Source organism: Leptodactylus fuscus, chromosome 5 (assembly GCF_031893055.1).
Source record: "Leptodactylus fuscus isolate aLepFus1 chromosome 5, aLepFus1.hap2, whole genome shotgun sequence".
Lineage (NCBI taxonomy): Eukaryota > Metazoa > Chordata > Amphibia > Anura > Leptodactylidae > Leptodactylus > Leptodactylus fuscus.
Genome location: NC_134269.1, coordinates 150,218,022 through 150,235,839, shown reverse-complemented (window position 1 = coordinate 150,235,839; position 17,818 = coordinate 150,218,022). Strand labels below are relative to the sequence as shown.

General features: G+C 39.9%; 1 protein-coding gene across 1 annotated transcript in view; it reads right to left on the bottom strand.

Annotated features, from left to right (window-relative positions):
* Positions 1 to 598: 598 nt before the first annotated feature.
* Positions 599 to 17,818, bottom strand: part of DCN (decorin) — a 51,303-nt gene continuing 34,083 nt past the window's right edge. The window contains exons 6-8 of the mRNA XM_075274494.1: positions 12,264 to 12,357; positions 3,510 to 3,648; positions 599 to 2,030 (exon numbers count right to left, since the gene is read on the bottom strand). Coding sequence (XP_075130595.1) covers positions 1,836 to 2,030; positions 3,510 to 3,648; positions 12,264 to 12,357 — 428 coding nt within the window. The 3' untranslated portion in view covers positions 599 to 1,835. The remainder of the gene's footprint in view (positions 2,031 to 3,509; positions 3,649 to 12,263; positions 12,358 to 17,818) is intronic.

Genomic DNA, 17,818 nt, shown 5'->3' with positions numbered 1-17,818 from the left:
TTTTCTTCTTTTCAAATTTACTTACCTTACTATCATTGTCACAACACCTTTAATTGCCAAGTCATGGAGTTTCTTGGAATATGACCATCTCTGCCAACAAGCATTGCCAGCTTCTGTGTAACACTTCTTAGACCATATATATTCTTTAAGACCACTTGGAGTCATTCCTTGATACTGAACATGCTATCAAGTCTTGTTCAACTTCTTATACTGTATTTGCTTTTGTAAATAAGAATGCTTGGTAAGGCAAGAATAGAGCTTACGTTTAATATGAGCTGGTTATATTATAGCCATGCAGAAGGCCAGATTATGAAATATAAGTGCACAATATGTAAAAAAAAACACAGAAAGTACATTATATTTGCTGTAAAAATGGTGTCAACAATGTTAACTTGTAGGAATTAACTAAAGACTAGTCGCATGTGTTGTGTGTGTATGCACTCATACTATTGCTTCCATTTAAAACAGTACATATAATATTTACACTGATAATATGAGCTATATATATATACTGTGAAATACATTTTGTAAATTAACATGGCAGATAAACTGTATTGAAATAAGACATCAGGCATACGAGTCATAAAATTCAACATAATTCAGCTTTCTGACATTTTAATGCACTTTACAAATAATTCCAGATTTAAACCAAACATGTTCCAGTCAAAATATTGTATGTACTGTATCTCACATGTCTAACAGATGTATCTGCAACCTAATAACTGTAACTTCATAAAACATCATCAAACACTTCAAACCAGTAGAACATCCAGGCAGTCCATGGATTTAGTATGGACTTCTATTAATTCCTGTCCAAGCATACGTCCTCCAATTGGAGTTTTAATTGAGAAGCCAAATATATGCCTACTAGACTACAGTATTTACGTGAGACCAACAAATAGCAAGCTTATGCACTCAGTACACAGAAAAGTACCTTCAATGTCTGCTTTGAAAAATAAACAAATTGCGTGGTTTTAATATTACAGATACATAATGGATATATGCATGAATAGGATATCAGTGGTTTTGTGTTGCAGTTTACATAATGATTTAAAAAACTAGGACAATACAACATCAATATGACATAAACAGTAGGAGAAAAGGTTAGGAGATGAGTGGCATGAAGACATTTGATAAGGGTTGACCATTTTAGCCACTAGCAGTATGCTGGGAGATAATATTCCAGCCTTTTCTTAAGGTAACTTGTCACCAGGACAGTTTCTGTGCATATATTAAATGTGTCAAATACTTTCAAATGATGAACTAGTGGGTGCAAATGCCTCCTAAAAGCTGTTAAGTAGGCATGGAAATAGCTTACATTCCAGCCTCTCCCACCTATGAGTCCAGTGAGAGCAATCCCATGGCTCATGTCTTTGCCGCCCTGCTCTGACAGTCAGGCTCATGTCTTCATTCCCTGTTTGTCACTTGCACTCATAAGTCCAACGTGTTCTAACAGATCATCATATCACTTCTATTTCCATGGAAGAAGAATGTAAAAAAAAACGATTTAATTTGTTCTTCTTAAGCAAAAATTTCATTCATGATTTATCAACACGTACACATTCCTCAGTATAACATACTAAGTTAGCAAACTGCTAATACATTAAAATAATACAATCCCCATGTTTCATGGAAAGTAGACTATATTCATGATAATACATGATATACATCACCAGCAACCCTCTTTTGATTTGAGAAACCATATTTTCATGAAATATAGGCGCAAAGTGTATTTTGGGACAGTTTCCAGTATTTGCATTTTTACTAGTTGCTAGGGCTTAAAAAAATTAATAAAAAAACAAAGGCTTTATTTGGCACAATAATAGCTGGCGTGTTTACTTGTAGTTTCCAATCTGAATAGCAGAGCGTTCATAAACACATCTGAATGTGGCTGGTTGGATTTCCCAATACTGGACAGGATTGCTGAAGAGGCTGATTCCTGTATATGATGCCTTCTTTGTATTGTATCCAATAGGACAAAAGTCATTTGTTGAAACAGCAGCAATTTTGTTATTGTGGAGATAGACAACCTGCAATCCCATTACAGCCAATGTTAGTAAAGATATTTGTACACAACATTGAGAAGACGTTATTAGCATATAACCTCAAAATAGTCAACTACTATTAATTACTACTGTAATGGCTACATCAAATAAATAATACAAGTTCCTGGTATAGTATAACATGCATATGGGATTATTGAAAGATACATACATACAGCTATGAAGCAATCTAGCTCCCTTCTGTTCCAATTAGAACTCTATAGACCAGAATTGATTATGAATATTTTTTTGCCTATGGAGTATGGGCTATTGAGATTATTACAGGAATATTTTCTTAATCTTCAAGAATTTGCAATCCACAAATTGTGCAATTTTTTTCAGAGTTTTCCTCTAAATGGTTGTCCCAGTTTAAAGGGAGACTACCATTAAAAATCTTTTTTTCTGTGGCTAACACGTCAGAATAGCCTTTAGAAAGGCTATTCGTCTCTTACCTTTAGATGGGATCTCTGCCGCGCCGTTCCTTAGTAATACCGGTTTTTACCGGTATGTAAATTAGTTCTCTGGCAGCAATGGGGGCGGGCCCCAGCGCTGAAAATGTGATGAGGGCGTCCCCACCGCTGCCCGAGAACAGGATCCTGCTCCGCCTCTATCTTCTACTGGATCCTCCCCTTCTTTCTTTGTCTTTTTTCTGACGCCTGTGCAGTTGGCTCTGCCACTGAGACACTAGTAGAGCCGAATGTGAATGCATGCAATTGCGGCCTCGGAACTATGGCCATGCATGCGCAGTCGGCTCTACTAGTGTCAGAGCCGACATAGGTGAATCCACCGAAGAAAGATGAATAAAGAAGGGGAGAATCCAGTAGAAGATAGAGGCTCCGCAGGATCCTGTTCTCAGGCAGCGGTGGGGACACCCTCATCGCATTTTCAGCGCTGGGGCCCGCCCCCATCGCTGCCAAAGAATTAATTTACATACCGTTAAAAACTGGTATTACTAAGGAATGGCGCAGCGGAGATCCCATCTAAAGGTAAGAGACGAATAGCCTTTCTAAAGCCACAGAAAAAAGATTTTTAATGGTAGAATCCCTTTAAGCTTTTTATACCCTATCCTCAGGATAAGTTATAAATACCTGATCGGAGTGACAGCCGGGCAATGGACCGATCAGTTATTGGAGCCGCTTACGGCACCAGTCCTATACACTATGCAGGGCCGGAAGCAGAAAGCTGCAGCTCAGCTCCCATTGAGGTCAAAGGGAGGTAAGCTGCAGTAAAAGTGTTTGGCCACTATACAGGGAACAGAGCTCTCTATATAGTGTGTAAGACAGGCAACGGACAGTTGATGAGTCTGAGTAACTTATATTGTACCCACACCAACTGGATATTTATGGCCTATCCTGATGTTAGGCCACAAAAAACTTAATAAGTTCGGACAACTCAATTAATGCCTCTTATCACAGATATGCTGCTTACTTTGTTTTTATATGATTTGGTTTAGAATGGGTACTTTACCTGGATGTACTTGTGTTCATTGAGTCCAGCAGGCACCTGAGTAAGGCTGTTATGGTCTAAGTGCAGCTCCCTTAGATGAGGGACATTGGCAACTGATCCATTTTCGACGTTAATTATGTTGTTGAAACTTAACCCTAGCCTGTTGAAATTAAAAGTAAAATATACCATAAATAGAGAAAAATAATGAAACACCATAGAAGCCTGTGGGGAAGGTAGCTCGGTAGCAGCAGTGGTGCCAACCCAACCAGCCAGAGACAGGAACACAAAATATGCAGGAAACAGGTTTATTTATTAAAAAAAAAAAAAAAGAAAGAAAACTGGAAAATATATAAACCTTAATTTCAGGCAGAAAAAAATTTGAAAAATAAAATACAGCCTTAACTTCAGGCAAAACAAAACAAAATCCTGCTCGTCTGAGCAACTAACGAAACAGTAATCATAAACTAACTATATGTGTGGCTTACTAACAGCCACATGAACAAACCAATACGCACAGTCTCACTGGACTCTGGCTAACAGGACAGACCCAGACTCCTTTCTCACTCCCTGGATCTGCCCTGAAGTACAAACTTTTCAGCCTTTTATAGCCCAGTAATGAGCTAATAACCCACACCTGGGCTAAAGCCTACTCCAAACCCACACTGGACCCCACATAGGTCAGAAACTGGGGACTGATATAGCGGGACTCCAGTACTTTGCCTGTCACCTTCTCACAAGACACACAATAAAAGCTGTATATATAGTTCTGATTGTCGGTGGAAACTGTCAGCAAGCTTGGCAGTGAACTCACCTGTAATATTTAGAATACATTCATTTCTGTAACTGTTTTATTCACCTAAATATGAAAAAATCATTCACATTCTGCACAAACAAAACTGTTCAGATGTTTTTTAGCTGAAGAAATGTTTCCATGAAACCTGCCATGTAGAAACAAAACCTTGAAGTGGTATTCTAGATTTCATTCATTACATTTATTTGTCTGGAAATCCTACCATTTTCTAATATACATGCATTTAAAATTCTACTCATATCCATTTATTATATCATTGCAGACCCTTTTCTGTACAGTGGAATGGTGTGACCCATGAACCCCAAAAGTTACAAGTTTGAGTCGAGCCCAAAACATTTGGAAACTTCAGGTTGATCCGGTTTTCTCATCTATAGTGTCTTGCCATTTACTCACCTCCTTAGGGTCCAGCAATTTCCTTGCAGCCTCTTACAGGAAACTGAATATATTGTGCCAGTAGCATCCTGTTCCTAGTATTTACCAGCCACACAGTTGTTCCTAAGACTGGGCAGGGCACTTAATGATTAACGAGCCCAATCACTAGTGGTTTTGTAGGTCTGGCATAGCGAGAATCCCTTGAGTCCAAACTCTTTGACACATTAGCCTCATGTCAAGTTATTTCTATGGACTGCTGCCTCAACAATACATTCTGCTTCCAAAACACTTCTTCCATATAATTCTTTTGTCTACCATTGTATTTCAGGAGCCTACAATAACTATATTACATACAATACTATGTCTACACACATTTTGTGCCAAATATAGGAAGATGGTCCACGTTGTGATATCTCACATATATCTGACAGAAGATATGTTATTATTATAGAATATAAATAGAATAGGTCTCTCTTGCATTTCAAGACAGGATCTGATCCTTTTATTATCCTTCCACTGTAATCTAATCCTATAAAAGAAAAGAGAAGGCAATGGACGCCAGTAAGAACTGGTTTTATATGGCCATAATGCGGTCACATTTTGAGGCTTTTATAATGGCTGCGATACCACAATTTTCAACAGTTCTACTGAACAAAACTCAGATTGCTCAGAAGTTCTGTTCCTTAAAGCAATGGAAAGTCCGGATATTGTGGCCACATTACAGCCGTTTCGCCTAACAGTATGCAATACCTTCATTTCATTCTAAAGTCTAAATATTTCTAAATATTTTACATTATTTTTGGCAGACTTTATCATTACAGACTGTAATTTTTTTTTTTTTGCATTTTATCTCCCCCAAGCTATACAATATATTTTAAGTGTCTCTTATGCTTAGAGAGAAAACCCAGCGCAATTTTGTGCAAGTCTGGAATGTGTTATTTGAGAAGTCAGGAGGCATTTTGACTGTGCACTTTATGTTGGTGCTTGTTATCCAAGGATTGCTGCCCGTAGGGTTTGCACGTGTTTCAACATAGCTATTTTAATCTCTAATATCATCTCAAATTGATGTCAAATGGGTTAATCTTCTATTAAGTGCGCTTCTTATGTTCATAACAGATCCAATTCTTAGAAGTATCTTGGCTAAGGTATTTTTGAAAAGCAATGTTATGAAGTATAGCATTATAATAATCTATATGGGGAAGGGAGACATGAAAGGCTATTGAGATAAAATAAGGAAATACAGTGAACCCTTAAACTTAAAACTTATTTAAAAACATATTTTAAAAAATTGTATTATTATGACTTATGACAAAAGAATTATAACAAACATCTTGGAAGAAATAGCCTGAATATTATTCTATAATATATACATATTGAAGTAAAGACAATAATGGGGCCTTTACAGGAAATGTCTATTAGGTATCCCATAATGCAGATATTTTCAGTGATTTCCTATAAATAAAATAACATTAATTTCAAGGGTTTTTCTGTGCTTTTTTTTTTTGCAAGCAATTTTGGTGATTTTTTCTTTCGTTTGCTTTATAACATGCATCTTTTTTGAATTTTACTGAATTTCTACATTAAAGAAATCACAGATGAAAGCCTCAGATTGCTCTAATCCCATATAACCCCTTTACAACACACTTTGGAAACATCATAGAGTAATAGCCCAAATAGTGTCAACAGGCCAAATATCAAACTAGTATCAAGTATATAATTATGAAAATTAATAAATTTCCTCTAATTTAATGATCTGGAGATCTGGGCCTTCAACTGAAGATATGTTCACATACAGTAGTGAGAAGACCGAGCCACACAAGATTTCAAGTGCTCTGTGAAATTCTGGCTCTGAGCTGGGAGAGTCCATTATAGAGGAGGGTCGTTAATGTGCAGCATGTGTACACAATAGAAATCTGTGCTGCTATATTACTTCTTGCTATATGTTATATTTGCAGCAATTTAATATGCTTCTCCTTTACATTATGAGAGGAGAAGAATGCTGTTGGTGTACTGTGAAGGTGAACAGGTGGGGTGAATCTAGCCTCTCTGCTGCCTTAAGAAAACTATAGAAAGGAACCCCCTCCTTCAAAAAAAAAAGACAAAAAAAGATATCCAACTGGGCTATCTTTGGCGTGATGAGGCCTCCCTAAATAAAAATAAGACCACATAGTATCCACTTTTTCTTGGCTCCCACATAGTATTTGACCCTCTTTTTTGCCCCCACACAGTATATGACCCATTTTGCCCCCACATAGCATATGACCCATTTTTATGACCCCAACAGAGTTTATGACATCCTTTTTTATCCCCCCCACAGTATTTGACCCATTCTTATGCCCACCCTCTCCCCCCCCCCCCCACACACACACACTCACAGTTTATAATACCCTTTGCCTTCATCAGCATCAATTCTTCTAAGTACACTTTCACACAGTTTTTTGAAAGAATTCAGTGAGTAAATTGCTCCAAACATCTTGGAGAAATCTGTGGGTGTAGGCTTGCTGAAATCCTTCTATCTCTTCATGTAATCCTAGACTAGGGGTAGGCAATCTATTTTGCATGGTGTACAGATTTAAATGAAAAATCAAAGATTTGGAGTGCTGTGCAATATACCTCAAGCCACAATAGAGAAGTGCTGCTATGAGATGCTTCTGGACATATGCATTTACTGTTATTTCCTGGGACACACCATTAGAAGTAACAAAAGTACATGTGCAGCCCATTAGTGGTAAATGTGTGTGTCCAGGAGCACCAGGTGGCAGTACCCTAGGGCAGTGAAATACTGTATCTGGATTCAGCCATAGCTGCATCCAGTCCTAGGCCATTGGTACTTTCACTTCGATGTAATGCTGCATTCACAATGTGCGTTTTTTGGAAACTGCCTGCTTTTTTGTGCACAAACACACCGCCATACAAAATAATGTCCCATTGTCGCTGCTCCACGTGGTATAATGTGTCATAGTGGCCCTCCACATGGTATAATGTCCCATAGTGGCCCCTCCACACAGTAAACTGTCCCATAGTGGCTAGGGTTGAGCGATCGGGATCGGAAAAGATCGGATTCCGATCGGAAATTTCACGATCGCGATCGGAATTCCGATCCCAATCTTTTCGGGCGGGATCGAGATCGGGGCTTATTTCCCACAATGCTTGGCTACTGGCCAATCATTGTGGGAAAAGCTTAGCACCCACAGAAATGAATGGAAGCGGCCGTCCGCTTAACCCCCTGCGTGTCGACTGCGTCCATTCATTCCTATGGATTTACCACAGCCTTCCACTCTTCTGCTTCGTCCCTGTTTTACTGTATACTCAGCTGAATATACGGTAAAACAGGGACGAAGCAGAAGAGTGGCAGGCTGCGGTAAATCACTGCGCTGCTGTGAGGACAACGAGGCAAGTTCACGAGTATATAGATACTATTGTACATTGACTTGTCTATCTACTAGACAAGTCAATGTACAGTAATATCTATCTACTCTTAAACTTCGCTCAACTTACCTGCTCAGAAGTGCTGCGGCTGCCCTCTGCTGGTCTGGTCCTCTGTCCTTCATGTGGCTTCAGAGCGCCCTGTGCCCTGTCCCCGCCTCCCTAGACAGTATTATAGAGAAGGCAGGGCTTAGGAGAGTGTGAGATGCACTCACGTCTCCCCGCCCACACTCTCCAACTGCACCAAGCCCCACCTACTCCCTGCATCTCTACAACACTAGTCTAGGGAGGCGGGGGGGAAGGGGGGCGCAGGGTGCTCTGAAGACATGTGAAGGACAGAGGACTGGACCGGACGAAGAACTGGGAGCTGCAGCTGTACAGGTAAGCGGACAATGTTTGGACTACATGCTGTATAGTGAATAGGATCGTTTTTAAAATCCAATCTCCGATTATTTAAAAAATCCCATTGATTTGCATTGGGATCGGATCAACCCTACTAGTGGCCCCTCCACACAGTATAATGTCCCATAGTGGCCCCTCCACATGGTATAATGTCCCATAGTAGCCTCTTCACACAGTATAGTATCCCAAAGAATTTGACAAAAATTACAGGTTCAGCCAAACCTGAAATTTTTGAGGTTTGCCACTCATGAGTTATTATTATACTATGGGGTCTCTTCAGACCACAAAATATAATAAGTGAAGATCCAGGAGAGGTGATAAAACATTAAAGAAATGTTACTCACCTCTCCTGCACTCCAGAATGACTCCCTGTTCTCTTTGGCGCTTCTGCCTGACATCAGCAACTGCTGATTGGATCTCAGGGATCACATCAGTGTCATTATGAGTCATGACAGTAACTACCATGTGTCCCTATCAGCAGTAGCTGATGCTAGGCAGAAGCCCCAAAGAGAACAGGGAGTCACTCCGGAGCGCAGGAGAAGTGAGTAACATTGATTAATTAATTAATATTAGCATTTATAAAAAATTTGTAATCCTGTATTTACTATGTAACTGATGGCATGCGTAATATATTGAATAGAGGAATGGCTTTATTGTCATTAGCAACCAGTGAGTACTTTACTTTCATAAATTTCTCTGTAATTTAAGCTGTACTGTGTTTGGCTGGTAATTATGACGGGGAGAATTACTATGTTATTAATGATACATCTAAAACTATATATAGCCTTTAAAAAAATTACAAAATTATTTCTGCCAAATTCTGTCACAAATTAACCCTTTCCCAACATCTGCCATAATACCAACATCTGCTATAATAACAACATCTGAACCCCAAATGGTATGTAATCCTCTTTTTTCTGCCCCCTTTTATGTGCTACTGCACAGTATATGACCCCTTTTTTGCCTCCCCCAGTATATCCCTGCTTTTTTTTAATAGATCCCCACTATATATGACCACTATCTTATGCTACCTCCACAGTATATGACCCATTTCTTATGGTCCCACAATATATCACCACCTTTTTCCCCCCACCTTCAATGAGGTGATATGAAGTTATGGCATCAGGTGGCACTTCATGGAATAAACTGGGGGCGACATTTTTTTTTTTTTTTTTTATCGGCAACTACTTGTGTTATTGCAATAAGCAGCTGCCTATAATTTTTACTCACCTGTCCGTGTATATAGCATCTTGCCGCTTTTCAAGATTGTGATGTAAGTGTAGCGCCACTAGAGGCAGAAGCAGAGGGTAGCCAGGGCAGGAGCATGGACAGGTGAGTCAAAATTATCAGCTGCTACTGTGTGTTAAAGGGGTCATAACCTTACTGGTGGTGGGGAGTGTGTAAAAAAAAAAAAAAAAAAAGGGAGTGTTATACTGTGGGAGGCATAAAAGGGGGTCATAAACTGCGTGAGTGCCATAAAAAGGGGTCAGATATTGTATGTGGGAATAAAAAAGGGGAGTCATAAACTTTGGGGGCTATTAAGAGGGGGGTCATAAACTGTGTGGGCCATTAAAAAAAGGGATTATATACTGTGGGGAGGGCCAGAAAAAGAGAGTCATATACCGTGTGAGGGGGCCAGAAAAAGGACATGTACTGTGTTGTGGGCCAAAAAAAGTGGGTTGTATATCATGTGGGGGCCAAAAAAAGGGAGTGTTATACTATGTGGGGGACAAATAAGTGGATTTTTTGATCTGCAAATGTGGGGGCATGTACTACTGTGGGAGGTCCCATCAGGAAAACAAAGATAGTTGGGTTGGTATCTTTTTTTTTTTTTGGATGGGGGGGGGGCATTTTTTTAGCTTTTATTTTATAGTTTGCCTCAGGCAGCAGAGAGGCTAGGTTCACTCCTGGGGCCATATAATCACTTCCTGGACACCTCCTCTAAAGGGTGATCACACAAAATATTGATTTCATCTAGTTTTCTCTTTTTCTTATTCTCCTAATTTTGTTAAATGACAAAAGAAAAAACTATTAACACTTCATATCTGCCTAAAACCTGCCACATCTGCTGTAATGTAGTAGGTTTTAATAGAAACATTATTTGCATTATTTAGCTGGCTTGAGAAAGGCTCATGATGCAGGGGCTGAAACGTGGCTGAATGAGGCAATAAACTAACCTCATTTATTCACCTTATATCTTGGAGTGCTGCCTAAATTTTGCATTTACTCATTTGGATCACTGCCTATATCCGGAAGCCAGAACCCTTCACCGCTGCAGTCCTTATTTTTGATTTTTATGTATAGATATAGATATAAAGTAATAAAAAGTAAAATAAACTTATAAATATATTTTTCTTCCCTCTCTGAAGCAGTTACGCATTTCTCACCCTCACCTCCACTTGTCCTGGCTAGAATATGGACAGTTAACTGCCTTTGGGCTCATTCTCACGATGTAACGCGGCGCTCATTCTGACACGTAAACACGTGTCAGAGTCAGCGCTTCGAAACAGAATCCCATTGACTTCAATGGGTTCCGTCTTATGCGCACTACACATTCAAATCAATGGGAGGTTTTTTAACCCATTGATTTCAATGTATTACGCCCGTAAGACGGAACCCATTGAAGTCAGTGGGATTCTGTTTTGAAGCGCTGACTCTGACATGTGTTTACTAGAGATGAGCGAGTAGTACTCGATCGAGTAGGTATTCGATCGAATACTATGGTATTCGAAATACTCATACTCAATCGAGTACCACTCGCTGTTCAAATGTAAAAGTTTGATGCAGAACCAGCATTGATTGGCCGAATGCTATACAGTCGGCCAATCAGCTTGGTTCTTCTCTTACCTTTAGAAGTCTTCTCCGTGCAGCTTCCCGCGGCGTCTTCCGGCTCTTCATTCACTCTGCCAGGCATCGGGCCTGGGCAGAGCCGACTGCACATGTCCGCTTGTAGTGTGGGCATGCGCAGTCGGCTCTGCCCATCCCCGATGCCTGGCAGAGTGAATGAAGAGCCGGAAGACACCGCGGGGACGCTGCAAGGACAAGACTGCATGGAGGATCCAGCCCGACCCTCACTTGTGGACTTGGTAAGTATAATTTGATCGAACATTACCTACCCCTGAAATGAACGTTTTCCCCCCATAGACTACTAGGGTTCGATATTCGATTCGAGTAGTCGAATATTGAGGGGCTACTCGAAATGAATATCGAACCTAGAAAATTTTACTGTTCGCTCATTTCTAGTGTTTACATGTCAGAATGAGCACTGTGTTACATTGTGGGAACGAACCCTTTCTCTGTAAATTTTCTCTACCGCCTCTACTTTCTTCCTCCATGACTTATTTGGAGTTTGACCTCTCTCACTCAGACACCACTCCACGTACATTATCTGCACTCTGTGGCATTCTCCTCAAGGATGCTGCACCCAAGAACCCCTCTGGGAGTTGGTCGTCCATATGAGTCTCTTGTCTGCTGAATGGGATAACTTACATATAAACTCCTGTTGCCTTGCACAGAAAAATACATTTTAAAATACTGACTTGATGGTACCGCTATCCTGACCACCTCCATAGGTTTTATCCTTGCAAACTTATGGATTTTTTAATGGGTCAAAATGTAAAAAAAAAAATGTATATTTGGAATCCCCAGAATCATACTGACTCATAGAATACAGGTGACATGTCATTTTGGCTGTACAGTGAACACCATAAAAAAATAAAATAAAAGACCGTAAGAAAGTTGCACAAACACTTTTGAATACTTACTTAGCCAGATTGTTCAATCCATTTAGACTGTCAGAGTCGACTTTGGCAATTTTGTTTCCATCAAGGTGAAGCTCAGTAAGAGAAGCTGGCAAGCCTAAAGAAAAATGAAAATGGTTACATATGGTCAAATCAACCAAAGGTAGTAATATAATTGGAGAAAAAGAAAGGCAGAAATTTATAAAATCTATCTATGGGAGTCTTCACACAGAGTATACGCTCCGCTCATATTGAACGTAAACTCGTTCAGAATGAGCAGCGTTAAAACAGATCCCATAGATTTCTAAGGGTGCCGGCATACGCATGTATCACATTGAAAACAATAGTTAAAAAAGCCTCCCATTGATTTCAATGGGTAGCGCACGTATGGCAGCACCCATAGAAATCAATGGGATCTCTTTTAACGCCGCTCATTCTAAACGAGTTTACGTTCAGAATGAGCAGAGCGTATACTCCGTGTGAAGGCTCCCTATTGGCGTAATCAATAAACTCACACTCACAGGCATTGTTGTATCTGAAGAAGCAATAACTTTTGCAAGAGTTCCAAAAATTATCCCTTTTTAGGAGTAGTTTTGTACCACCTACCACTGACTATTGGCTATGAGGCTCTCAGCTGGCGCCAGAACATCACAGTGATTCATAAGGCATGTGACATGTCTCTTCTGTACTTTTAATGTACAATATATGTAGTGGCAATCGTTTTAGTGAATTTGAGATTAATCGCCTTTTATTTGGATTAGTTTAAAACCGAATAATTTGAAATATTCAGGTCAAACCCAATTGGTGATGAATCAGTGAGGTTGATTTACATTTAGTTTTCAACTGAACATCAAATAAAATTTAACTAAGAAAAATTGGTAGTTGGAGACTGAGAAAAGTCAAGTCAATCAGCATAGCAGGCAGTGTGGCATATTATATCAGATTCAGCACAGCAACAGTCAGTGAGGATTTAAAAATCAATATCATTTGAATTTTAATTTATTTAAAAAAAAAAATTTAAATTGGGGACAGAAAGATGGTCACCATCTCAGCAATATGTATCAGTGCTCACCACTAGAGATGAGTGTTTGATCGAGTACAAGTTCGATCGGATATCAGGCTGTTCGAGATGTTCGATTCGAGTCGAACACCAGGTGGCACCAATAACTGCGCAGGGGAGGTGGGACAGGAACTATGACAACGGAGGCATCGAAAAAAAATCGGAAAAAGTAATTGGCTGGCTAATTCAGGTGACCTCCAGTTTATACGAACAGTGGATTTAATATCCGGTTCATATGAGACTGTGAACTATGTGACTGTGAGACAGGGATAGATGTACTGGCAGGGTTAGCTAGGGATTACCTTTATTTAGGGGGGAATGTTACTCACCCAGTTCTTTGGGGTTCTGTCTGGTCGGGATCCCTGTCAGCTTGCGATATGTGCGATCTGACTTTTTCCCATAGGAATGCATTGACCAGCATTGATTGGCTGAATGCCATAAAGTGCGCGATCAGCCAATCAACGCTGGTTCTGCTGGAGGCTCATCTGTGAGGAGGCAAAGTCTAATATCGGACCAGAATGGGGACTGCTGTGGACTAATCTTAGACTCCGCCTCTTCCGGCAGAACCAGCATTGATTGGCCGAATGCTCTACTCTGTATGGCATTCGGCCAATTAACGCTGGCCAATGCATTCCTATGGGAAAAAGTCAGCTCCCACATATCGCAAGCTGACAGGGATCCCGACGTAATACAGTAACTTGGGCATATTAGATGCCCCAGACATGCTTCCTCTGCTGTCCCCCTCCTGAGTCGAATAGTGGTTTCCCCCTAAACGAGTATTTATTCCCCATAGACTACTGCTGGGAGTAGATGGGGCTTACTGTAGCTTAGGAGAGTGTGGGCGAGTACAGGGTGGGGAGACGTGAGTGCCTCACTCACGTCTCCCCTCCCAGTACCCGCCCACGCTCTCCTAAGCCACAAGGCCCTCCTTCTCCCAGCATCTGTAACACTAGCCTAGGAGGCAGGGGCACGCACGGCGCTCTGCAGGCATGTGAAGTAGAGAGAAGAGGAGCGAGAACAACAGGGAGTGGCAGCGCTTCTGTGCAGGTAAGTTGAGCGATCGGGATCGGAATTCTGTTCCCGATCTTTTTTAGGCTGGATCGGAACCCGATCGTATCGTCAAATTTACTCGATCGCTGATCAGGATACAAGCTTTTCTGATCCCGATTGCTGAACCCTATGAACAGTAAATTAAAGCAAGCAAATCTAGGAATTCATATATTGGAAAATTTTATGACTTTTTACAAACAATAACACTTATATACTGGAAACTTGAAAACCCTTTTAACAATTTACAAATACAAGTCTTTGTAAATTTGCTTTACAGGTGCTTAAATAGTTCCAAAATTGGGTTATTTTCCAATTAACTAGCATGTGGAGAATTACATTACTGGTAAACATTCTTCCCATAAAATACTGGATTCACCTTTGGTTTCAACCTTTAGAAATTAATTATTTCATTTATATTCAGGTCACTAAATACGACATTTGATTTAAAAAAAAATCTACCTAGATTCCTTTCCCACTTTCCCAAAAAATTGTTCAATCTTCAGTCTCCAATATAAAGCATGTTAAACTCATTTCTAACCAATTCACATCACAAATACAGTATCTTTATATGACTAAATGTGAAAAGTCCCTTTGTTAATAGATTCATTATCTGTCATATAACCTTTCCTTTTACTTTTGCAATTTAAATTTTTTTTTATAGCTTTATAAAGATCTCCGCTAAGGCAGCTTGAGTCTTCGTGTTATCTGATCTGGCATTGCACTACACAGGAAATGCAGAGCATTTAGGTGAATTCAACACAGGAAACATGTAGTGACTTACAGGTAATGTCTCTGATTGTTATCTTTCACACCTCTATTCTCTTCCATTCAGACTGACATGACCACTTCTCCCAGCAGTGACTTTTCTCTGTAAATTTAGCAACACAGACATCTTTGGCTCCTCACTTTTCCAGGCCCAACCCACAATGTCCTCACTTATATAAACTATCCAAATATATGATATAATCTCCCCGAACGAGTAATACCCATGAGTGCATATTTAAATTAATAATTTCTATTTGTATTCCCTTAAATAGTGCCCTTTAATAATAAAGCCCCATGTGTTTCCAATTTTTTTTTTTGTTGCAAATTTTGCTGCAGTTTTCTGAACCAAAGCCAGGAGTGGCTTGAGCAGAAGGTAGCAGTATACACACATGGACAAAATTGCTTATTAAAAGAGAAACCCTCAATGGTCACAGAAATAACTTGAATCTGACAAAAGTAATAATAAAAATTCTATGAAAATGAACAAATGTAAGTCAGACATTGCTTTTCACTTCAATATAAGTATTAAAAAAAAAAAAAAAAACCCTCATGAAACAGGCCTGGACAGAAATGATAATTCCCTTAACTTAATATTTGTTGCACAACCTTTTGAGGCAATCGCTGCAATCAAACAATTCCTGTAACTGTCAATGAGACTTCTGAACCGCTCAGCAGGTATTTTGGCCCACTTCTCATGAGCAAACTGCTTCAGTTGTCTCGGGTGTGAAGGGTGCCTTTTCCAGACGGCATGTTTCAGCTCCTTCCAAAGATGCTCAATAGGATTTAGGTCAGGGCTCACCCAAGGCCACTTCAGAATAGTTCAATGTTTTCCTCTTAGCCATTCTTGGGTGTCATTAGCTGTGTGTTATGGGTCATTATCCTGTTGCAAGACCCATGACCTGCGACTGAGACCAAGCTTTCTGACACTGGGCAGAATGTTTATCTCTAGAATTCTGTGATAGTGTTGAGATTTCATTGTACCCTGCACAGATTCAAGACACCCTGTGCCAGATGCAGCAAAGCAGCCCCAAAACATACAGCCCTATGAAAAAGTTTGGGCACCCCTATTAATCTTAATCATTTTTAGTTCTAAATATTTTGGTGTTTGCAACAGCCATTTCAGTTTGATATATCTAATAACTGATGGACACAGTAATATTTCAGGATTGAAATGAGGTTTATTGTACTAACAGAAAATGCGCAATATGCATTAAACCAAAATTTGACCGGTGCAAAAATATGGGCACCTCAACAGAAAAGTGACATTAATATTTAGTACATCCTCCTTTTGCAAAGATAACAGCCTCTAGTCGCTTCCTGTAGCTTTTAATCAGTTCCTGGATCCTGGGTGAAGGTATTTTGGACCATTTCTTTCTACAAAACAATTCAAGTTCAGTTAAGTTTGATGGTCGCCGAACATGGACAGCCCACTCTCTAATGATCTGAAAACAAAGATTGTTCAACATAGTTGTTCAGGGGAAGGATACAAAACGTTGTCTCAGAGATTTAACCTGTCAGTTTCCACTGTGAGGAACATAGTAAGGAAATGGAAGACCACAGGGACAGTTCTTGTTAAGCCCAGAAGTGGCAGGCCAAGAAAAATATCAGAAAGGCAAGAGAAGAAGAATGGTGAGAACAGTCAAGGACAATCCACAGACCACCTCCAAAGAGCTGCAGCATCATCTTGCTGCAAATGGTGTCACTGTGCATCGGTCAACTATACAGCGCACTTTGCACAAATAGAAGCTGTATGGGAGAGTGATGAGAAAGAAGCTGTTTCTGCACATACGCCACAAATAGAGTTGCCTGAGGTATGAAAAAGCACATTTGGACAAGGCAGCTTCATTTTGGAAACAAAAATTGAGTTGTTTGGTTATAAAAAAAAAGGCGTTATGCATGGCGTCCAAAAAGAAACAGCATTCCAAGAAAAACACATGCTACCCACTGTAAAATTTGGTGGAGGTTCCATCATGCTTTGGGGCTGTGTGGCCAATGCCGGCATCGGGAATCTTGTTAAAGTTGAGAGTCGCATGGATTCCACTCAGTATCAGCAGATTCTTGAGAATAATGTTCAAGAATCAGTGACGAAGTTGAAGTTACGCCGGGGATGGATATTTCAGCAAGACAATGATCCAAAACACCGCTCCAAATCCTCAGGCATTCATGCAGAGGAACAATTACAATGTTCTGGAATGGCCATCCCAGTCCCCAGACCTGAATATCATTGAACATCTGTGGGATGATTTGAAGCGGACTGTCCATGCTCGGCGACCATCTAACTTAACTGAACTTGAATTGTTTGTCCAAAATACCTTTATCCAGGATCCAGGAACTGATTAAAAGCTACAGGAAGCGACTAGAGGCTGTTATCTTTGCAAAAGGAGGATCTACTAAATATTAATGTCACTTTTCTGTTGAGGTGCCCATACTTTTGCACCGGTCAAATTTTGGTTTAATGCATATTGCACATTTTCTGTTAGTACAATAAACCTCATTTCAATCCTGAAATATTACTGTGTCCATCAGTTATTAGATATATCAAACTGAAATGGCTGTTATAAACACCAAAATATTTAGAACTAAAAATGATTAAGATTAATAGGGGTGCCCAAACTTTTTCATAGGACTGTAATAGAGCCTCCTGCATGGTTCACAGTAGGGACAGTATTCTTTTCAAGATATGCTTCATTTTTCCATGTGTAAA